Source organism: Macaca mulatta, chromosome 8, assembly GCF_049350105.2.
Source record: "Macaca mulatta isolate MMU2019108-1 chromosome 8, T2T-MMU8v2.0, whole genome shotgun sequence".
Classification (NCBI taxonomy): Eukaryota; Metazoa; Chordata; class Mammalia; order Primates; family Cercopithecidae; genus Macaca; species Macaca mulatta.
The window spans coordinates 44,264,778-44,289,021 of NC_133413.1; the positions used below are offsets into that span (position 1 = coordinate 44,264,778).

At 48.7% G+C, this 24,244-nt stretch overlaps 1 protein-coding gene across 2 annotated transcripts in view; it reads right to left on the reverse strand.

Annotated features, from left to right (window-relative positions):
- Positions 1-23,499, reverse strand: part of PLAT (plasminogen activator, tissue type) — a 32,784-nt gene extending 9,285 nt beyond the window's left edge. The window contains exons 1-7 of one of the 2 annotated variants that reach the window (XM_015145282.3): positions 23,428-23,499; positions 8,869-8,966; positions 7,148-7,190; positions 4,749-4,886; positions 3,720-3,830; positions 3,213-3,387; positions 1,204-1,295 (exon numbers count right to left, since the gene is read on the reverse strand). In XM_015145282.3, the coding sequence (XP_015000768.3) occupies positions 1,204-1,295; positions 3,213-3,387; positions 3,720-3,830; positions 4,749-4,886; positions 7,148-7,190; positions 8,869-8,940 (631 nt within the window). In that variant the 5' untranslated portion in view covers positions 8,941-8,966; positions 23,428-23,499. Of the gene's footprint in view, positions 1-1,203; positions 1,296-3,212; positions 3,388-3,719; positions 3,831-4,748; positions 4,887-7,147; positions 7,191-8,868; positions 8,967-22,246; positions 22,443-23,427 lie in introns of those variants that run through there. The other variant, XM_028852634.2, reaches the window with a different exon arrangement.
- Positions 23,500-24,244: the final 745 nt, after the last annotated feature.

The window sequence follows — 24,244 nt, forward strand, 5'->3', positions numbered from 1 at the left end:
TATATGTGTGTTTTATATATATATATATATACACACACACACACACACACACATATTTATGTATTTATTTTGAGACAGGATCCCACTGTCACCCAGGCTGGAGTGCAGTGGCACAATCATTGCTCACCACGGCCTCAATCTCCCAGGCTCAAGCGATCCTCCCACCTCAGGCTCCCAAGCAGCTGGGACCATTGGCATGTGCCACCACACCTTACTAATTTTTGTATTTTTTGTAGAGATGGAGTCTCACTTTGTTGCCCAGGCTGGTCTCAAACTCCTGGGCTCAAGCAGTTCTCCCACCTCAGCCTCCCAAAGTGCTGGGATTATAGACATGAGCCACTGTGCCTGCCCTAAAAATATTTAGAACTTAAAAAAATATCTTTCATAGTGCTGTGATAAATAATGTAATGATTTGTAAAAGCACCACTGAATTCATAGTACCTTTCTGTAACTTAGGATTTTTTTCTTTCTTTTTTTTTTATTTGAAACAGTTTTTTTATTCCATCGCCCAGGTTGGAGTGCAGTGACATCATCTTGGCTCACTGAAACCTCCACCTCCCAGGTTCAAGCAATTCTCCTGCCTCAGCCTCCTGAGTAGCTGGGACTACAGGTGCCTGCCACCACACCCAGCTAAGTTTTGTATTTTTAGTAGATACACAGTTTCATCATGTTGGCCAGGCTGGTCTCAAACTCCTGACCTCAGGTTATCCACCCGCCTTAGCCTTCCAAAGTGCTGGGATTACAGGCATAAGCCACTGTGCCTGGCCTTGTAACTTAATATTTTCTTTGTTCAATTTTGGAAGTTTGGTTTTTTTGTTTGTTTGTTTGTTTGTTTTTGCATTAAAAGGTTTGAGAGGGAGCAAAAGAGAGAGAAAGGCCCATTCACCCATTAATCAAAAAAGGGAGAATCTTCATTCATTCTCAAAAGGACTGAAAACCACTGATTCAGCCCCATCCTCTCCTCCATAGTGGAGGAAACTGAGGGTCAGAGTGTGAGGAGATCAGCTCCAGGTCAGACAAATAGCCAGTCAGAGGCCAAGCCCAGGCACAGACCTAAGTCCTGTCTTTCTTCCCTCTGCAACCAAAATGACTCACTCCTGGCCTCCCCTTTCTCCCCTCAGGTGCAGGAGGGCTGTCGGCCTGTCCTCCCAGACTCTCCTCCCCCAGGGACGCTCAGGGAAAGGCGGGATGGTTGCCACTTACCCTCAGAGCAGGCGGGGGTGCTGCAGAACTCTGAACTGTACTTCCCCGCCTTAAAGACGTAGCACCAGGGCTTTGAGTCTCGGTCTGGGTTTCTGAAAAATCAGCCAAGGGAAGGGCCAGGGTAGGTCAAAGGTGAAGCCTCTCCTCTAGGACCCAAGGTTTGGTATCCTTTTCTGGAGGAATGGGGAGTGCTTTTTTTTTTCTTTTTTTTTGAGACAGAGTCTCGCTCTTTCGCCCAGGCTGGAGTGCAGCAGCGCATCTCTGCTCACCGCAACCTCTGCTTCCTGGGTTTGGGCATTTCTCCAGCCTCAGCTTCCTGAGTAGCTGGGATTACAGGCGTCCACCACTATGCCTGGCTAATTTTTATATTTTTAGTAGAGACGAGGTTTCACCGTGTTGGCCAGGCTGGTCTTGAACTCCTGACCTCAGGCGATCCACCTGCCTCGGCCTCCCAAAGTGCTGGGATTACAGGCATGAGCCACTGCGCCCAGCCAGGAGTGCATTTTTGGTTATACACTGGTAGTTGTATCATGTTAGGCAGGAGTATGATTTTGTTCCTGTGTTTACTTGGCGGTGAAGTATGGTTTAAGGAGTTGCATGTGGGTGCCAAGTTGACAAGGCGTGGACTGGAATAGTCTTATGTGTCAACTTGGCCAGGCTGTGGCACCCAGTCAGTTAATCAAACATTCATCTAGGAGTTGTGAAAGTGTTTTATAGATGTGGTTAGTACCTACAGCCGGCTGACTTTAGAAAAGGAAATTGTCCTAGATAATGTAGTTGGGCCTCATCCAATTACTTAAAGGCCTTAAGAGCAAATATGAGGTTTCCTGAATAAGAAATTCTGCCTTAAGACAGCAGCCTCAGCTCCTGCCTGCATTTCCAGCCTGGCTTACCTACATGTTTCAGACTTCCCAGCCCCCACGATCCTGTCAGCCAGTTCCTTAACATAAATGTCTTTCTATCTGGTGTGAAAGGAAAACAAATCTGGGGACCCCAGCGTCAGTGAGCCAAGGGAAATGTCAAGCCAGGAACTATGGCTAACCTGCCTCTCATTTTATTCCTCAATAAGGTAGTTGCAAAGGTTTTTTTCGTTTTTTTTTTTTTTTTTTTTTTTTTTTTTAAATTCCCTACAAGGAAATTCCTTGTGGGCCTGAAGACCTTTACCCTAAAACAGTTCTGTTGACTTTCACCTTGGCATTGTCAGTGGATAGCTGATCTTCCCAGGTGCAGGACAGAAAGTCATCCCTCTGCTTACCTGAGACAAATGCATATTTGATTGCTTCCTCTGCCCTATTGTTTATGTAAAAATGCAGATCAACTGAGCCAGACTCAATTGTGTGTTCAGTGAAAAACTGATCAAGGACTCAGAATACAGCCTTTTGTCTCTTACCTACCTATGGCCTGGAAGCCCTTGCTTCAAGTTATCCCACCTTTCCAGACCAAACGGATGTACACCTCACACATGCTGATTGATGTCTCATGACTCCCTAAAATGTCTAAAGGCAAGCTGTGCCCTGACTACCTTGGGCACATGTCCTCAGGACCTCCTGAGGCTATGTCACAGGGGTGTCCTTAACCTTGGCAAAATCAACTTTCTAAATTGATTGAGACCTGTCTCAGATACTTTGGGTTCACACACACACTCTCTCTCTTTCTCTCTCTCCTATCTCTCTATCATCTATCTGTCCGTCATCTATCTATCTATCATCTATCATCTTACATCTACTATCTATCATCTATGTGTCTATCATCTATCTAATCTATCATCTATCAATCATCTATTATCTATCAATGTATCACCTATCATCTATCATCTATCCATCTATCATCTATTTATCATCTGTCCATCCATCCATCCATCCATCCATCCATCCATCCATCCATCCATCGATCCATCTATCCTATATTGGTTATGTTTCTTGGGAGAACCCTGACAGATCTGACAGAATCTTTCCCCAGCCATAGCAGCTTCTTACGGGGGGAAACCCTCCTGGGGGATGTGCCCTCACCTGCAGTAGTTGTGGTTCCCCAAGCCCAGCCTGATGGCGTCAGGCCTGCGCCCGCTGTAGGGCTTCTGGGCCAGCGCGCTGCTGTTCCAGTTGGTGCACTCGGCGCCGCTCTCTGCTGTGCTCCATGTGCCTCTGTAGCTGATGCCCTGGTCCTCGTAGCACGTGGCCCTGGTATCTGATGGAAAGCAGGGCACGGATGCCTCACATGGGAATCCCCTTTCATTCAGCCCTCAGGAGGCTCCCCTCTCTGCCCTGTCATCCCCCAGGCCTGACGCAGGCTGGCTGGGAAGCCATAGGCTGGGCGGTGAGGGTGCCAGCCTGGATCCAGGTTCACACCTGGGCTCTGCCTGCTGCCTGGCACTGTGCTTCCCGACCCATGGCAGAAGCGCCTGTGCTGTCCCTGGCCCCCACCCTTGGCCCTGCCATGCGCACCCTACCTTTCCTTCCTGTGGGGGAGAACTGGGGAGGTGGGATTTCAGCTCCTCTCACATGCTCCCACCTACTCACCTATTTCACAGTGCTTCCCAGCAAATCCTTCAGGGCACTGGCACACGAAATCTGAGAAGTACAGGGCCTGCTGGCAGGTGCCGCCATTGAAACACCTTGGCTCGCTGCAACCTGTTGAGTATAAACAAGCCCCTAATGACAGCCTCCCTCTGTGTGCTCACGCCATGGTTCCAGGAGCCCTGTCTACCACAATCCACACACACTCAAGTCCCGCAGTGTGCAACACACTACAAATACTGTTCCGCATCCTACAAATACTGTTTTCATCCTGCCTTTGGTTGAAAAAAATCCATGCATAAGTGGACCCTGCAGGTCAGACAAGTGTTGTTCAAGGGTCCCCTGTACTTTCAAAGCAGCTCCAAGGATGATGTGAGTTAAAATATTAAGAATGTGCTCTACGTGCCAGGCACTGTTGTACAGTCTACAAAAATTAGCTAATTTAATCCTCACAGCAAACCATGAAGTGTGTACTGTTATTCCTGCCTCTTTACAGCTGAGGAAACTGAGGCAATTGGGCATTTGCCCAAGGTCACTTGGTCTTGCTCCCTTTTCTGCTTATACCTTCACCTTTGCCTAAGGCCGAACAGGCCTGGAGGCTCCTTTTGAAGATTTGAACTTGCTGGGGACCATGAAGGACAGGGCTCATGAGACTGGACCCCTGAACTCGAAGCCTCAGCTTAAAGTCGATTTGTACTGGGCTTTTCTGTGTTTTTGTTTTTGTTTGTGTTGTGTTGTTTTGTTTTGTTTTAGAGATGAGAGCTTGCCCTGTCACCGAGGCTGAAGTGCAGTGGCACAATCATAGATTACTGCAGCCTCCAACTCCTGGGCTCAAGTGATCCTTTTACCTCAGCCTCCCAAGTAGTTGGGACTACATACCAGGTCTGGCTAATTTTATTTTTTGTAGAGAGAGGGGACTTGCTATGTTGCCCAGATTGGTCTTGAACTCCCGAGCTCCAGTGATCCTCCCACTTTGGCCTCCTAAAGTGCTGGGATCACAGGCATGCGTCACCTCGCAGCCTCAGTACGTACTTTTGACAGGCACTGAGTGGCACTGTGCCCTGCCACTGTTGCACCAGCAGTATTCCACCCGGTTGCTTCTGAGCATGGGGCGCAGCCATGACTGATGTTGCTGGTATATCATCTGTGTTTTCTCATCTCTGCAGATCACTATGAGAAAAGACAGGCCAGCCTCATTAGAGTATGACTCAAGATGAAATGACTTACCACCCTTGGACCTACTGAGAAAACTCCCTCACTTGCTTTCTATAGACTCCATTGCATACTCCCTTACTGAAGAGGCACAACTGGAAGACAAAAAGATAACGAATACTGGCCGGACATGGTGGCTAACGCCTGTAATCCCAGCACTTTGGGAGGCCGAGGTGGGCGGATCACTTGAGGTCAGGAGTTCGGAGACCAGCCTGGCCAACATGGTGAAACCCTGTCTCTACTAAAAATACAAAAATTAGCCAGGCATGGTGGCAGGTGCCTATAATCCCAGCTACTCAGGAGGCTGAGGCAGGAGAATCGCTTGAACGCAGGAAGTGGAGGTTGCAGTGAGCTGAGATTGCACCACTGCACTCCAGCCTGGGCGACAAAGCAAGACTCCATCTCAAAATAAAATAAAATAAATTTGCATTTCTTTTCTGAGTGCCATTGAGTACCTTCTCATATTATTTATTTATTTATTTATTTAGAGACAAAATCTTACTCTGTCGCCCAGGCTGGAGTGCAGTGGCACGATCTTGGCTCACTGCAACCTCCACCTCCCGGGTTCAAGTGATTCTCCTGCCTCAGCCTCCTGAGTAGCTGGGATTACAGGTGCCCGCCACCATGCCTGGCTAATTTTTGTATTTTTGGTAGAGATGGGGTTTCACCATATTGGTCAGGCTGGTCTTAAACTCCTGATCTCAAGTAATCTGCCTGCCTTGGCTTCCCAAAGTGCTGGGATTACAGGCGTGAGCCACCGCGCCCAGCCTAATTTTTTCTTTTTCTTTTTCTTTTTTTCCTTTTTTTAGGGTCTCTGTTACCCAGGCTGGAGTGCAGCGGTGCTATCTTGGCTCACTGCAACCTCTGCCTCCCAGGCTCAAGCAATCCTCCTGCGCCAACCTCCCAAGTAGCTGGGAGTACAAGTGCACACCACCACATCCAGCTAATTTTTAAATTTTTTTGTAGAGGCGGGGTGGGGTGGGAGAGGCGGCGGGGGGAGTGTCTCACTATGTTGCCCAGGCTGGTCTTGAACTCCTGGGCTCAAGCCATCCTCCTGGATCAACCTCCCAAAGTGCTGGAGTTACAGATGTGAGCCATTGCACCTGGACTTTTTCTCATAGTAATTAATCAACAAATATATATATGCATAACTGTCTACCAGAGTTTTTGATCCACATAAGTATTACCACACAGAAATGATGCATTTTTGGCCCCAAAGAAAATGGACATTTTAGTTTTTGCAGAAAATGTGCTACTTCTCCAAGTATTTTTGGCATACTGAAAGTAGTTGAAGTACTCCCATTACTATTCTCATGCCATCTTTCTGTTTTCAAGTCAGAATGCCAACTTAAAAAACAACAACTTTACTTTCAGTTAATTAAAGAAGTAGCACGTGCCCACTGTGAGTCAGACCCTTGCTGCTTTTGAGGTCGCTGATGCCAGGATACCCTTGTAGGAAGCAGGAGGCCATCCAACAGTGAAGGCATTAAGAGTCGAGGTGTGACTCACTCCTTTTTTAACACCTTTACAAAGGGTATTGCGGAGTCTTCCAGACTCAAAGGAACTGGGTCGTGAAGGAGGGAAATGGAGGGCCTGGGTTAGTAGTTTTGGACCTGAAGCTGGGCCTCGCATTCCTCAGCCTTCTAGAGTCAACTCTAGGCGTGGACTTAGAGACCCCACCATGTCTGGGGGTTGCCTGGGTGGGACATTCCGGTTGGGACATCCCAGTTGGATCACCAGAGGGAAATGGATACACAGGGATGTTGTTACCAAAGCCGCTGGCGCCCTGTGGTGGGATCACAGCCTAGGATGAGACCCAGAGCATGGGGCTGGCCTCCGCCGTGACCGCCCTCACCCTGCTGCTGGCAGCTGTGTGGCCCTGGGCAAGCCGCTTGCTCTCTCCTGGGCTCCGCCTTCTGATCTGTATAACCAGGATCTTGGGCTAGTGGCTGCCCCCCGCCCCCCACCAGGTTGTGATCCCTGACAGCCTGGCTCCTTGGGGGGACACCTGTTTCTGCTTCCCTCACAATCAGAACCCGCCCCGTGGCCGCAGCTGATGGGAGAATGGTGCCGACACAGGCATCTCTGTAGAATCATGCTGCAATGGCACTGTCACACCGTAGGCAGGTGGAAGAAGGCCTCATAGGGCCTGATGCACCCCGCACCCCCGTCCTGCCTCCCACTCCCATGACCCCATGTACCCCTCAGCTTCACCCGACCTTGGTAAGATCTGGCTCCTCTTCTAAATCGGGCGTGGATTTCCTGCCAAGAAACCAGAGGTGGAGGAAGGATCAGCACACGCCAGGTGTACTAAGAGTAAAGGTGGCCAACCCAGAAGCCCACAGGAACCTGCCGGCCAGATGCCCCTGCTCAGAGACCCCCTCGGGTAACTGGCCCAAGTGAAAGTCCATCTCCTGCCTTCTAGTCCAATTTTTCCTCTCCTTTCTGACTGGAACTGTCCAGAAGAGCTTTCCGCATGGTGGAAATGTTTTCTGTCTGTGCTGTCCACGACAGACGCAATACAGGGCCACCGAGGGCTTTGAATGTGGCCAGTGGGACTAAGAAACAATGTTTAACTTTAATTCTTTTAAATTTAAACCACTACACATGGTCAGTGGCCACCATATTGGGCAGTGGAGTTGCAGCTGCCTGTCTACTCCACACAGTCACCTGGGCTCTCCCCACTCTAGGGGAGAGGTGTGGCTAGTTTGGACTTCCATGAGGCCCTCTATTGCTAGGCATTTTCAGAGAGTGTGTGTAGCACTTCCATCTCAGCTAGAGAGTAGACACCATGAGGGCAGCTCGCCTCTGCTGTGGCTCATGGCACTTGCATTGCCTTTTTTTTTTTTTGAGACAGGATCTCAGTTTGTCACCCAGGCTAGAGTGCATTAGCGCAATCATAGCTCACCAAAATCTCAACCTCCTGGGCTTAAGCGATCCTCCCGCCTCAGCCTCCCGAGTAGCTGGGACCACAAGTGCATACCACTACACACCTGACTAATTTTTGAATTTTTTGTAGAGATAGGGTCTCACTATATTGCCCAGGCTGGTCTCAAACTCCTGGGCTCAAGTGATCCTCCCACCTCGGCCTCCCAAAGTGCTGGGATTATAGGTGTGAGCCACTGTGCCTTGCCCTGCATTGTCTTTTATAAATACAGTCCACCTTGTGTATCTGCAGGTTCCATGTCTGTGGATTCAACCAAAACAGATGTAAAATATTTGAAAAATTAAAAATAATAATATAAGCCGGGCTTGTGGCTCACACCTGTAACCCCAGAGCTTTGGGAGGCCAAGGCTTAAGCCTAGAGTTTGATGCTGTGTGAGCTATGATTGTGCCATTGCACTCCAGCCTGGGTGACAGAGTGAGACCCTGTCTCCAAAAAATATATAAATAATACAACAATAAAAATAACGCAAATTAAAAAATACATTATAACAACTATTTACATAGCATTAACATTATACTAGGTATTATAAGTAATTTAGAGATGATGTAAAGTATACAGGAGGGTGTATATAGGATATGCAAACTCTGCACCATTTTATATGAGGAACTTGTGTATTTCTGGATTTTGGTATCCTTGGGGGTCCTGGAACAAATACTCCACAGATATGAGGGACAACTGTATTTTATGGATTAATTCAAATACATTCTTTAAAAACAGCGGCAAAAAAATGCAGGCACAGGCAGGGAGTGGAATTAACTGCTTACTCAGGTCAAAATAAGCGCCTGGGCTCTGCACTGGGCCGAAAATACAGAGTCTGCTGTACCGAAGGGAGTGTGTGCTGTGTGCTCTGCAGCGATGCAGCCCTTGGTCCCTGTGCCTCTCTGCTCCCTGACAGCATTCCCACCCCCGTGGCCCAGATGGATGCAGACTCCTGGAGCCTCCGGAAGCATTGCAGCCTCGAGGGGCAGGACATAGGGATCCTGGACACCCACCTGGCTGGGCGAAGCAAAGACTGCTCCACACAACAGCAGCACACAGCAGAGCCCTCTGTTCATTGCATTCATGATTGCTTCACAGCGTCCCTTAAATTCTGGAAGAAGAGAAAAAAAGAGCTTGATCACGTGGTGCGAGAAGTCCATGATGGCAACAGAGGAGGAGAAGTCGCAATGTTGTCCTGGCTGGCTTCCTCTAGCACCAGCCCCGCGGGAGAAACGCCAGACATACATCTAGAAGAGGATTCTAGAAACTACATATTTTGTATTGTTGTAAAATACACATAGCACAAAATTTACCACCTTAACGATGTTAAGTGCACAGTTCAGTGGAATTAAGCATATCACATTGTGACCACCGATCTCCAGAACTTCTCCATCACCCCCAACTGAAACTCTGTAGCCACCAGAGAGTAACTCCCCATTCCCCATTTCCCCCCAGCAGCCACCCTGCTACTTTCTGTCTGTAGGAATCTGACTGCTCTACATACATCCTAGAATTGGAATCAGACAGTGTTTCTTCTTTTGTGACTGGTTTATTTCACTTTGCAAATGTCTTCAAGGTGTATCCATGCTGTAGCATGTCCTTTTTTTTTTTTTTCCTTTTTTCTTTCTTTCTTTTTTTTGAGACAGGGTCTCGCTCTGTCATCCAGACCGGAGTGCAGTGGCACGAACACGGTTCACTGCAGCCTTGACCCACCAGGCTCAAGAGATCCTCCTGCCTCAGCTTCCCAAAGAGCTGGGACTTCAGGCATATGCCACCGTGCCTGGCTGAGAGAGAGAGAGAGAGAGAGAGAGAGAGAGAGAGAGAGTCTGTGTGTGTGTGTGTGTGTGTGTGTGTGTGTGTGTGTGTGTGTGTGTGTGTGTGTATGTAGAGACAAGGTTTCTCAATGTTGTCCAGGCTAGTCTCAAACTCCTAGGCTCAAATGATCCTCCTTCCTCAGCCTTCCAAAGTGCTGGGATCAGGCTTGAGCCACCGCGCCCAGCATTTTTCCTTCCTTTTTAAGGTTGAATAATACTCTACTGTGGGATAGAACACATTTTGTTTATCCATTCATCTGTCAATGCTGGGAGATAATTTTGCCCAGAGATTTCTGTGGGCTGAAGGGCTAGACCATTTCTGAGACTTCTTTGGCAGCCCAGAGACCACAGCACTCTGGCTTGGTTTCCTGGAAGGGCATTCCCGCCCTGGGCCTGACTAGATGGAGCCACAGTCATGTCCTCCTGGACTTCTGCAGCGGAAGCCGTCGGGATTTTATTGCCAGCACATCATACAGCCAGCCTGCCTTAGACTGCCCAGGTTCCTCCATGCGTGATGGAGCCTACTCACCTGCCTGAGGGTCTCCCCACAAAGCAGAGGCCCCCAGCCCAACCTCCACCCCTCCCCACCACTCTGCCGAACATCTGTCTCCTTTTCCATAGACTGCAACAGATCTGGCAATGTGCATATTTGCAGGAAGGAGGGGAGGCAGCTGGTGTTTGGTCGGAAGACTCAGATCTTCCTGGACCCCAGAGCCCCAGTTTCCATCTGCTTCTCCCCTGTGATCCTGCCCTTGGCAGCTCAAAGTAGGTTAGTCGGTCGGGTGTTATTTTGTGGTCTGGCGGCCTGCTCCCTCCTTCATCCACAAAAATTGAAGCATGGCATTTCTTTCCCTGACTCATTTCCCTTTGGTCACAACAACTTTAGGTCCCACCCTCCCGCTTCCCTGAGCGTCCTAAGGGCATGGAGGCATGCATAGGGGCTTCCAGGCCTTGCCTCCTTGCCTGGGTCCGGCTCTGGATCTTTGATCATTACTTTCAAAAGAGCTCCCCCGAGGGAGGTGCTGATCACCCTCCTCGCCTCACTACATTTCATGCCTGACGAATTCTCCCTGGGCTGCTGTGTCAGGCAGAGGGGTGTAGGGAGAGGGAGAGGGAAGCCTGCAGGAGGCTCTGGGTACAGTGATTCCAATGGGAAAACATGGCCCAGAGGGAGGCTCACGAGCCTGGCACCCTCCCAGCCTCCCTGCACCTATCCCATCACAAGGGAACAGAAGTGCCGTCTCCAGCCTTTGTGCCCGCAGTGCCCGAGGTCTCCCTGCAGTGCGCTCTTCGGGGATCCCTTTCTCCCTGGGAGGAAGCAGCTGTGCTACTCCCTGGCTCCAGGCAGTTTCAGAGGAAAGGGAGTCAGAAGCCAAGGCCACCCAAAACAGAAGTGTGGGGTGGAATCTTCTCATCACGGAGACTTACTCCAGATCTTCTCTTTCGCAGCTTTCCTCAAATGTCCTGTTTCTCAGAACTTCCCAAAATTCCTCTTAAATTCCCCTTTTTAATTTTATCCCATTACTTAATCTTGTAAAAATAGCTCATGTGAAACTCCCTCCCCATTTCTCCCTGATGTTCATGTATTTCTAGGTTACCCCACTCCTTACTCTTAAGTAAGACCCAAGGATGGTGAGAGCTCCCACTTCACAGGAATTCTGAATGAAACAACAAATAAGTGAGTACAAGGAACTTGACCTTCTTCATTGTGCTGTCCACACCACCCAGCCCTCTCGATAGGGTCCTGCACCCCAGCCTGGGATATCAGTTTGGGTGTTTTTTCCAGATGCCCACCAAGATACTGTTTTATTTTAAGAACTCAAAGTCCTTCTAAACGGAATGCAATCCCAGATGCCGGGAAACTGCAACGTCAAGAGTGCAGTATGGACATGTTGGCATTGCCTGGGAACATCCCCCTTTCTGGATAACTAGGGGTGGGGGGCCAGATGGAGGAGGAGCACGACCTAGGGCCGGTCCACACACACCACCGGCTGCATCATGTTCAACCCTTTTGCAACTGAACAATCTGAATACGAGATAAGAGAGCAGGAACATATTTTTGTCTTTGCTCCTGAGAGAGTTGGAGACTTGTTTCTTCTCTTCCTTGGCCTCCCTGGACCTTCCTGCACCTTGAGCTGATTCAGTGCAAGTGAATCTCACCCCAGCGGGGCGATAGCTCAGTCTGCACCACGCAGAGGCGATTCGAGCGGCTGGAAAGGCCGAGTGGGGTAAGAGATGACAAAGAAATGAGTCATCCGGCCAGCAGAAAAACAGTGCAGTCTGAAAACAAGAAAGAGAGAAGAGAGGGAGGAAAAATGTGTCCTTGTTTTGCCTTCGCTGAAGAGGTGGGCGTCGAGGTCTGGGAGCAGTGCCGGGATGCAGAGCAGAGTGAAAGCCAGAACCATGGACTCAGACTAGGGACCGCAGGGCATGGCTGGGATGGACTTTGGGCCTCACCGAAGGGAGGTCCACGAGTGCTCTGGCGAGGCCCGGGTGAGAGATGACATTGGCGGAAGGGATGGTAGAAGCCTTCAGAGGCTCATTTTTATAAATAGAAAGACTTCTAATTTTGTTATGTGTTATCTCCCTTTTGCTATATTTAGTAGCTTCTCAGGATCATCAAAGAACTGAAAAAAAAAAGAAAATCAAAAAACGGGCAAATGAGAAGAAGGAGGGAAGGGGGTAGGAAGGGACGCACAGAAAGACAGAAAAGGGAAAAAAAAGAAAGGATAAAAGAAAGGAAGGCCCCAAGGTTGACTGACTTTTGCTGGGCTGGAATCCGGAATCACTATATGAGAGGAGAGGTGGAATGCTGGTCCCCAAGACCCCAAGGCCTAGCCCTGTCAGGCCACCCTAGCACACAAAGTTGATTTTTTTTAGATTTGCAAAAGGCTCCCTCTCTGTTGGATGAAGTTCAACAGCCTCAGGGCATGGCAGGTTGACAAAGAATCTGTGCAAATGAGAAAAAACAGAGTCCATGGGTTGGCTGATAGAGTGCAGCCTGGATCTGAAGCATGTGTGTGCAGGCACCTGTGTGTAGGACACAGCCAGCATATCTGTGCTTGGCTGGCTCTATCTGCTTCCAATCTGCGTGTGCGTCCTGCAGAGCAGCTCTGACCTTCCTGCCTGGAAGCCGTGTTTGGTCTGTTGGCTGTAGCAACCGGAGTGACTCTGTTCCCGGGCCCCGCCGAACAACCTGTGAATGATGACTGTTCTCGGGGAAAATAGGAACAATAGTCTGGTAACCAGGAAGTGGGGTACTGTGCTGTAAGCTCCCTTTCCTGGGAGATGTACTGTTTCCCAGAGCCAAGGATGTGTGACGTTTTGGCTGAGAAATTGATGATCATGCCAACCAGAAAGGTGGTGTTCATTTCTGTGGTGGCCACATGGGGAAATGATGGTCGATGGGCACCAGTGAATAACTGATTCTGGATTGGGCACAGCCCCTGGAAAGGAGGAGGCCAACTGGAAGAGGGACAGGGGAAAGTCGGTGGGGTGCTGTCTCAGTGCCTGTGTATTACTTCTCCCTCTATCTGCTTCTACCAGCCCCATCTTCCCTCCATAAAAACCAGCTCCTAGCAAAGGAACTAATCAGCTTATTCACATAAGATAAAAATGACTGAAAAAAAATTAATGTGCTGACCTTCGAAAAAGTATCTATATTTTGACATAAAAGCTCCTGCCAGCAATGCAAAACCAAGTGGACTGGATGCTCCAAGGTTGCCTCTGGGGCTGACATCCTGTGGTTTCTGTTCTGCTGTGAGGACATGTGATATAGGGAGTGTCACATGCGGTATAAACTGGGAAACTCTTACAAACGGCGCTATAGATCTATTGTTTCGATTATATAGGAAAGTGAGGCCTCATGAGGTGGTTCACGCCTGTAACCCCAGCACTTCGAGAGGCCAGGGTGGGAGGATCACTTGAACCCAGGAGTTCGAGATCAGCCTGGGCAACACAGTGAGACTCTGTCTCTATCTATTTTAATACAAAAACATTTTTTAAAAAATAGATTATATGGCCAGATGTGGTGGCTCATGCCTGTAATCCCAGCACTTTGGGAGGCCGAGGCAGGTGGATCTCTTGAGGTCAGGGGTTCAAAACAAACCTGGCCAACATGGTGAAACCCCATCTCTCCTAAAAATACAAAAAAATTAGCTGGGCATGGTGGCAGATGACTGTAATCCCAGCCACTTGGGAGGCTGAGGCAGGAGAATCGCTTGAACCCGGGAGGCGGAGGTTGCAGTGAGCCAAGATCATGCTACTGCACTCCAGCCTGGGCGACACAGCAGGACTTCATCTCAAAAAAGATTATATAATACAGGAACTGTACACATGTAGTCAATCAATCAAATTGCAAACAGTGCAGTCACTCCAGATGTTAGTGAACTGGAGAATTATAGTCTGTACTCTTGCCAGCAAGAAGAAGGCAGAAACATGAGCAAGCTAGAGGAGGAGGGAAATTGCAAGGAAAACACAAATGTAAATTGATACCATTATCAAATGTTGCACCATGTGCAAAGTTTGCTACATTTGTCTTTGGTCAAGGAGATTCTTAGGTTATTGTTGCTTTGCAAAAGGTCTCTCTGAAAACCTGAGCAAGAGAAAGTCAGTCTCCAAGAGTACCAATACCCTAAAATGACTCACGGGTTTAAAACAACACACTCTCCACTGCCACCCCCGCCACAACCACCATAGCCCAGATGGATGCCAACAATTAAGAAAAGAAACGACCAGGATTCCTTGGACCAGCAAAGGCACGTTTCTAGAGCAGGACGAGAGCCGAAGTGTGATGCTGGGAGAGGAACTAGCCTTGGAAAGGGTGGCGTGCTCCCACGAAAGCACCACTTTGTTCGGGACAGGAGCTTTGAGCCTGGTAGCTCTCATCTGACTTCTCCAGGCCCTGTGTATTACAGAGGCCATGATCTCAAAATAAAAACCACTTTCAAAAACTACCATCACATAAGTAATTCTTAACTTTTTGAAAAGGTGATTTGCTATAGGCTAAATGGTTATTTTCCCTCTCTTAACAGAACATTTATATCCAGGGGAGAAGAGAGGAAGAGTCTGTTTCTTATCTAATTTCGCCAGTTCCAATAAGGTGAAGAGAATAGAATCATCTCAGAGCTGGGTGTGGTGGTTTGCATCTGTAGTCCTAGCTACTCAGGAGGCTGAGGCAGGAGGATCACTTGAGGTGAGGAGTTCAAGACCAGCCTAGGCAACATAGCAAGACCCCGTGTCTTCAAAAGAATAGAATCTTTTCCTGGCACACCCTGTCCCCCACCCATCAGAGCAGAATTTTCTCCAAAGCATCTTCCAAATGTAGGCATATGGCCTGTGTCTAAGCTATATGGAATTAAACTCAGAAAAACCTAGAGCAGGCATGCACAGCTGTCATCTCCTCGATGCCCCACCCTCTGCCTGGTAATCCTGGTTATTTGGAGGAGTGGGGAATGTTGGTTTCCGGTCTAGGAAAACAGAAGTCTATCCTGCCTCCTCCCACAATCAAAACAGAAGAAACCCTGTCCTAATAAACTTAGATCCTTCTGAAGCAAACACAAGGTCCACCTGGTGAAAACTAAATCAGTCAGTACAATAAAATGTTAACCGCAAAGTCTGCATCTAAACAAGCCCTGAGATCTAAAGTGAATCTAAATGAGTGTCATCTTCCGTGATGGAGGTGGTTCGTTCCTTATGTTCCTTCCACTCCCTAAAGCAAACATCACCACATGGTAATTAAATACTCAATGATTTGACAATTCTCCAGCCCAACTCCACATTTCAACACACTTGAATTAGGAAATACTGATCAGAAACTTTCATTGTATTGTTACATGACTTTACCCACATTTTACTGGCCTTACATGAAAGTAACATTATTGTTGCCTGAGAAATGTACACGGATTAATGCCACTCACTCAACAGGTATTTGAGTAGCTTCCACCTTTCCAGGCACAGAGTTTACAAAACGCTTTCACATCCATTAAGTAATCTGAGGCAATATTATTACCTCGTTTTCACAGACGGAAGAACTGAACTTCAAAAAAGTGTAAGGGGATGAGAGCAGTGGCTCACGTCTCTAATCCCAACACTTTGGGAGGCTGAGGAGGGTGGATCATTTGCGTCCAGGAGTTTGAGACCTGCCTGGGCAACATGGCAAAACCCCATCTCAACAAAAAATACAAAAAAATTAGTTGGGCATGGTGGTGCATGCCTGTAGTCCCAGCTACTTGGGAGGCTGAGGTGGGAGGATGGCCTTAACCTGGGTGTTTGAGGCGGCAGTGAGCTGTGATCATACCACTGCACTCCAGTTTGGGTGACAGAGCGAGACCCTGTCTCAAAAAAAAAAAAAAAAGTATAAGGGTCGTGCTGTATGGTGACACATCCTGTGAGAGTTGGCATCAGGACTCAAGCCCAGGGGACACAGTTCTCTTACCCCAAACCTAACACTCTTTCCACTATTCCTCACTGTCTATGTGACACCGAATTGTAACATTCTTTTTTTTTTTTTTTTTTGAGATGGAGTTTCACTCTGTCGCCCAGGCTGGAGTGCAATGGAGCAATCTCAGCTCACTGCAAACTTCACCTGCTGGGTTCAAGCAATTCTCCTTCTTCAGTCTCCCGAGTAGCTTGGATTACAAGTGCATGCCACCACGCCCAGCTAATTTTTGTATTTTTAGTAGAGACAAGGTTTCGGCATGCTGGCCAGGCTGGTCTCAAACTCCCAAACTCAGGTGATCCGCCCGCCTCAGCCTCCCAAAGTGCTGGGATTACGGGCATGAGCCACCACACCTGGCCATAACGTTCTTAATGTGTTCCACGTGGTATACAACAGCAGAATGCCACAAAGAAGGGGCGTGGTCACTGGATTCTCAACCTGGAAATCTAACTGCATTTACAGTACAGGTCCTGTGTGAGCAACTCACTCTCTCTGAGCCTGTTTCCTGGTTTTTGTCATGGGCTAATCATTTCCGTCTTGCTGAATTGTAAGGTAGTTAGAGAAGCAGCAGCAAAGTCCTTCCCCCACACCTGGGTGCACGGCAGGAACGACCTGCACCCACTGTCATGAACATCCTTCTTCAGCAAAAGCACTGAGGCTTCCAGCTTCTCCCTGGAACGACTTGAAGCTGCTGATGCAGAGGAGATGCCATGCTCCATGGGGTCCTCAGGGATCCCTGTTAATCCTGAATCCTGCTTCCTAGATCATCTGACCACCTGTGTTAGTCTATAACCAATTCTCTGCAGTTGATGTAGAATTTTGTGCCTTCATCTGTGTTCGTAGAACAGTATCAACAGGAACCATTATTTCCTAAACACAGGGTGGTGTCTTTAATGTGGTTTTTAATCTGCTTTTTTATTTGCCTTTCCCACACCATGCATGCAGAGGCCACTGTGGACTCCCAGCAGAAGCCGGAACTAGCCGCTGAGATGAGACAGCTGGGACATCAGGCCATCTCTATTGATAAGGCCCATCTGACCAGGCCACACCATGAAAGTCAGCGGCATCACATGAGAGAAATAAGTAAATTGGAGCTTCCCAGAAAAAAACCCTTCCCTTTCTCTCAGTAGCCCAGGTGGTAGACACTGGCTCTTGTTACAACAAGATAAAATACAACAAGTTTCTCTTTTCGGTGAACATGACAGAAAGAGAATAACCAGCAGAAATCAAGTTGACCAGTAGTCTCTCTTTCTTATTTATTTATTTATTTTGAGACAGGGTCTCGCCCTGTCACCCAGACTGGAGTGCAGTGGCGTGATCGCAACTCACTGCAGTCTCAACCTCCCGGACTCAAGTGATCCTCCCACCTCAGCTTCTCAAGTAACTGGGACTACAGGTGCATGCCACCATGTCCGGCTAATTTTTTTTTTTTTTCATTTTTTTGTAGAGACAGAGTCTCGCTAGGTTTGGGACCCAGGTTGGTCTCGAACTCCTTGGCTCAAGCAACCCGCCCACCTTGGGCTCCCAAAGTGCTGGGATTACAGGCAGGAGCTGCGCGCCTGGCCTCTGTTAGCTCATCCATACTGGGTTACCAGGTTTAGCATCCCCTACCAGTCCCCGTCCCCTGCCTTCTGGAGACTCAGCTAAAATAAAACTGCCCACATCAAGAGTCCCATCTATGGGACTGGAGAAGCTACAGGGGTGTCCTCCTCCGAGCGCCTACCAGACCCCCACCTCTCCCCCGCAGGTCTCAAGCACCCGTGTGAGCTGCTTCTCTGTCAAGTACTCACAGACAATGATCTACCTGTGCTATCTATTCACCATCAACGTGTATGGGGCACCAGCTGTGCCCTGGCACAGGCTCTGGCCATGCAAAGACACAGCTCTTATCCTGAAAGAGCTCATAGTTAGGATGGGGCCTGATGAATAACTAGACACTCAGGGTACAGCAGAGCAGTGCCATACCACTCAGCAGGTGGGGGATGGGAGTAGGCTTGGAGTGGAATGTGGGGGAGGTTGTCCATCCCAGGCTTGCTGAGGTGGGGGTGGTCAGGCAGGCTTTCTGGAATGCATAACACAGAAGCTGTTCCGGGAACACACGAAGGAGTTAGGCAGACAGCGAAGGGGTCTGCTCCCGACAGAGCACATCCCCACAGCTTAGGCCTGGGCCACAGCAAGCACAGAGCCCCTACCCATCAGCACAGGCCCCGACAGCAGGCAAAGGTGAGAGTCGCCCACGGGCTCTCCTGCCAGGGTGTCCTAGGAGGACGTGTGCTTTGGAATCTCTGAGTGTTCTAAGGATCTAGGGGCCTTTGGAGGAATCCAGCATGGATTCTCTAATGCCTAACTATATGTTAATGGAATATTTGTGACTACATAATAAACACAAAAGGCTCTCAATACATAGGTCTCCTGGTATCCGGGTTCAGCCTAGCCCGGAAGTGATCACTTCAGAGGCTCCAGGTGGAATCAGATCTTCTGATCAATCCTCAAAAAACTTCCCCCAGCCACCGGTGCGTGTGTCAGGAGCATCACGTGGCCACCCATGCGCGTCGGCTGGGCCTGTTGGCCAAGTTGTTGCTGGGTCTTGGCCATTGGTGTGTGCAATTCACAGTGGGGCAGCTGCTGCAGACACCCAGTCATGTAACTTGTATAGGAAGAACAGCTGGCTAGCATTCCCTGGCAGTCATGATCAGCACCACAACTCAGGCAAAGTTGAGTTCAAAAATGTTTCTAAAACACTTGCTGTGTGCCCAGCACCTGTTTCATCTTCACTCTGTCACAGGTGTTATTTTTCAGTGGATCAAGAATTGGGTTTATCTGTCCCTCTATCCCATTCTACAGAAGTTTCCCAAGTGGCATAAATAGAAAATATTTTTTGAATATATAATATGCAAATTATCACTAAGAGGGGCTGGGCACAGTGGCTCTTGCCTGCAATCCCAGCACTTTGTGAAGCCATGGCAAGAGGGTCGCTTGAGGCCAGGAGTTTGAGACCAGCCTGGGCAACAAAGCAAAACCCTGCTTCTACAAAAAAAATTTTGTAATTAGCTGGATGTGGCAGCATACACCTGTAGTCCTAGCTACTTGGGAGGCTGAGATGGAGGATCACTTGAGCCCAGGAGTTTGAAGGTTCAGTGACCTATGATCACACTGCTGCACTCCAGCCTGGGTGATGGAGTCAGACCTTGTCTCTAAATATATGTATATACACACACACATATACAAACACATATTGCTAAGAGAATGTGCTGTCTTTATATGCAGGTAGAAAACAGCCACTATCAGAAGACCATGTGGCTTGACTTAGGGTTGGAGCAGAGTGGATGAGCTTTAAATTTCTTTCTAGCTCTAATTTTCTTTGAGTCTAAATCATCCTCACTCTTTTACCTGGTTTGATGTGAGACCCACCATATGGTTTTGTGAGCTGGCTGACTAGGATGAGGTTTATAGCCTGACACTATGGACAGAAATTTTCTCCCGTATATACGAAAGAAATGGCCCCAAGAAGGAATGAGCAGAATGCACTGGTCCCTCATTGTCCGTCCCAACAGTCTCGTCAAAGCAGAAGCGGAAGTCACTCAGAGAAAGGAAAAAATGTATTTTGAGACTGCAGATGCGTAATGCCAAATAATCAAAGGAAAACCTGTCTGGGCGTGGTGGCTCACGCCTGTAATCCCAATACTTTGGGAGGCCAAGGCAGGCAGATCACTTAGGGTCAGGTGTTCAAGACCAGCCTGGCCAACATGGTGAAAACTTAGCCCGGTGTGATGGCGGGCACCTGCAATCCTAGCTATTCAGGAGGCAGAGGCGGGAGAATCGCTTGAACCCAGGAGGCAGAGGCTGCAGTGAGCCAAGATCGTGCCACTGCACCCCAGCCTGGGTGACCAAGTGAGACTCTGTCTCAAAAAAAAAAAAAAAGAAAAGAAACATTGGCCGGGCACGGTGGCTCATGCCTATAGTCCCAGCACTTTGGAGGAGGAGGGCATCACAAGGTCAGGAGTTTGAGACCAGCCTGATCAACATGGTGAAAACTCATCTCTACTAAAAATACAAAAATTAGCCGGGCGTGGTGGCATATGCCTGTAATCCCAGCTGCTCAGGAGGCTAAGACAGGAAAATTGCTTGAACCATGGAGGTGGAAGTTGCAGTGAGCTGAGATCATGCCACTGCACTCCAACCTGGGCGACAGAGCAAGACTCCATCTCAAAATAAATAAATAAATAAATAAAAATAAAAGGAAAACTTGGCATCTCAACTAAAAACCTAAAGTTCTCCTCACCACCAGATACTCAGTATCACAGAGAAGTAGGAGGATTTTGAATTCCAAGGGGAGCTACATTCACCACCATTGTTTATCAGCCATGTTGCCCCCTCAGCCATAGGATTGAGAATAACCTTTACATACTCTTTGGAAATCCTGAAGCCAGCACTACTTTTTCCAAATGGAGGAACCCAGCAAAAGGCCCTCTTAGGCTGCTATAAAACCCCTTGACCAAAAAAACACCTGTCGGCAGAAGAGTAATAGGCCTCGCCTGAGCTACACAGTAAGTTTTCCCAAATGTGCTTTAGTCCTGGCTACTCACTTACCAAAAAGAAGAAAAAGAAAAACAAACAAAAAAGAAAGAAAGAAAGAAAGAAAGAAAGAAAGAAAGAAAGAAAGAAAGAAAGAAAGAAAGAAAAGCCTTAGATGGTAATGGTGGCTTCAAGTGACACTACCAAGGTATGAAAGGAAAATAAATCTCAAGACCCCCAAATCACTACGCCAAAGGGAAAAGCCAAGCTGGGAACTGCATGAGGCAAACCTGCCTCCCATTTTATTCCTACATAAGACAGCTACAAAGATAAAAAGCTACATACCTCCCTCACAATTTACCCACAAGGAAACTCCTTGTGGACTTCAAGATCTGTACGCTAAAACAGTTCTGCTGAACTTCACCTTGGCAATGCAAATGGGTGCAGGACAAAGGACAGAACTCAAAGTCATCCCTCTGCTCACCTGAGACAAACACATATCTGATTGCTTCCTCTGCCCTATTGTTTTTGTAAAAATGAAGATTCAGGCCAGGCATGGTGGCTCATGCCTGTAATCCCAGCACTTCAGGAGGCCGAGGTGGGTGGATCACCTGAGGTCAGGAGTTCAAGACCAGTCTGGCCAACATGGTGAAACCCTGTCTCTACTAAAAACACAAAAATTAGCCGGGTGTGGTGGCAGGCGCCTGTAATCCCAGCTACTCAGGAGGCTGAGGCAGGAGAATCACTTAAACCTGGGAAGTGGAGGTTGCACTAGCCAGGATTACGCCATTGCACTCTAGCCTGGGCAAGAAGAGTGAAACTCCGTCTCGGGAAAAAAAAAAAGTAGATTCACTGAGCCAACTAAGGCATAAGTGACTCTTCCTCTGCCCCCCCTCACATGTAAATTGTGTATTCAATGAAAGGCTGACAAAGACGCAGAAGAATGATATCTTTTCTTCTCTACCTATGACCTGGAAGCTCCTACTTCCAGTTGTCCTGCCTTTCCAGACCGAACCGGTGCACACTTTACATGCATTGATTGATGTCTCATGTCTCCCTGAAATGTATGAAACCAAGCCACACCTTGGCCACCTTGGATACACGTCCTCAGGACCTCTGGAGGCTGTGTCACAGGTGTGTTCTTAACACTGGCAAAATAAACTTTCTAAATTGACAGACCTGTCTCAGTTACTTTTGGGTTGACAAAGGAATGCCTGGGCTGTTTGTTGAAATCCTTTGAAATCTACTGGCCACTGACTCTGCTCGGCAATGTCAGGCCCTGGGGGAAATCAAAGCCTCAGTGAACTCAAAAACCAACAAAGGGGAACTGCTATTCCCAGCTACTCCCTGGCTGCCTGGACTGTCCCAGGTCTGTGATGAAGCAGGGGGAGCCACAGACACTGGGAGAATCCGATGCAAGCCATCGTGAAATAAACCGAGCTGGTCTTGGGGAGTTGGGCAGAGAAGGAGCACTTTGGAGACAGGGCAGCTTTCATTTGCTCCTGAGATTTTGATCTTGGGCTTTATCATTTGATCCAGAGCTTGGAGGCTGGTGTCTTTGAGAACATTTTAGGTGGAATAAATGGGTGGGCAGGATGGAGCTATTCATATCTCAATACTCACGGTGTCCCTGCCAGTGCTGGAGTCCGACTCTGCCTGCACAGGAAGCACGCACCCAGCAGCTCAAGCTGACCGTCGTGGATTGATTCTAGATCCCAGAATGAGTGTTCTTGCCACAGCAAGTACTACTGCTAGGAAGTCACCTTTGAGGGAACTCCACCTGACAATGGTATTTGCAGGACCGCTTCCTGGGATTGCAATGCACACACATACACACACACACGACATTTTTTCTGTCATCAAGGAGCTACAGGAGACCACCATATTATTCCCAATTGGCCGCCAAATGCATCCTTGTTACCACACTTCTTTGAGCTTGAGTTTGTCATTAGTTACCTGGGACCTCGGCATGTTTTCCTCTTCCCTCCCTCCCTTCCTCTCTCCCTCCCTGTGAGGTTAAGAAAATAAAGATAATAACAGTGAAAATCTAGAGAACCCCACATGCTTTCTGCAGAGTGCTTTAGGAATAAAAGACATTGATGTTAGTTTTTTCCCCTGTAATTAAAATGTCCTTTAAGGAGGACTGCACGCTTGACTGATGCACCCTGGGCAAAAAGCCAGAGGGCCAAACTGACCTGTGGAGACTTGTGGGGGTGGCACCTAGGGAGGAGATCAGAGGCATTTCTCTACCCCACGGGGTAATGTGGGGCGCGAAAGCCACCTGCTTCCCTCTCCCAGCACCTAGCGAATAGTGCTCTGGAAGTAAGGCCCCTCTGCTCCATCCACAGCCTCAGTTCCTTCCTGGGGGTTCATCGGGGGAGGGAGGAAACTGGGGGACCCCAGAGGGCCCTCCCAGCTGTCACAGCCACGTGTCCCAAGGCAGCCGATTTTCCTTTTATTGCCTGCTCATCTTGAGGTGCTCCCACAGCCTATTTGGGGCATTTCTGTATCGTTCTTTTCACCTTCCCCCTTACTCTGCCAGCAGAGGCTCCTCCAATGAATGCAAACTCCCTAGTCTCCCTTCCCCTGACTCCCTCTCACCTCCAAAACACTCCAGCCTATCCCAATCACATGCAAATGCAAACAGACATCTCCCCTCCGGAGTGGATTCTAGCGGATCCTCTAGTTGCCTGAATTACAAAGTTGGTCCGTTGGTTAAAGCATTCCTTCACTGGCTCAGCTTGCTGGAAAGACTTTTAAGAGACAGAAGAGGAGACAGACCCCAACACAGAAACCTGACCTACCGCGGCTTGCTCCTTGCCTTTCCTCGCAGAGGTTTTCTCTCTAGCCCTGGACTCCTGTAGGATCTCAGCTTTGAGCTCCCTGAACAGCTCCAGCCTCCTTTAAGTTTCCAGGCAGGGGGTGGGGTCGGTGGCCCCGGCTGGGCGGGTTTCTGTGTGGCGGGAGGATGCTCAGTGGACAGGGCCATGAGGGAGCTGGGGCGGGCCTGTTTTTATAAAGCAGGGGGAGGAAGTTCACGGTGGAAGCAGCACAGCCCATCCTGGCTTCGGGCCAGGCAGATTATTCACAGCCCTGATGTCATCGAATCACAGGAATTTGGAAGTGGGACGGGATCTTAAGATTCATCTTCCTTTAGAGTCTTAGTGTCCAAGACTTAAAAGGGACTTTCAGGACCCTGTGATGACAAGAAGTGTTTATAATTCTAAAGGCACCAGGCTGGGGCTGGGAGTGGGGTGTCTTCTGGAATCTGTGGCTGTAGCTCTGGCCTCTCAGGACATGAGAGGTTAAGATTGGAACACTTTGTGTGGTGGCGGGAGCTTAGGGGGCTAGCCACTGAGAAGGCAGGACTAGCCTCTGGCTCACCTGCGGTGGGAGGTGCCCCCATGGGGATTTGCTCCAGTAGGCATCTCAGGCCCAGCTCTGTAATTTTAGGGAGAATCTCTCTCTTCCTTGTAAAGTGCAGGGCTGCAGTAGGTGGCCTCTGGGGAGTTTCTGACGCCAGCATCCCCTCGAGTGGGCCCAGGGAATATACACAGGGCCTTGGGGCCAACATGCCTGAAATTCGATCAAAGCCATCAGCCCTTAAGCCCACAGAAGCCT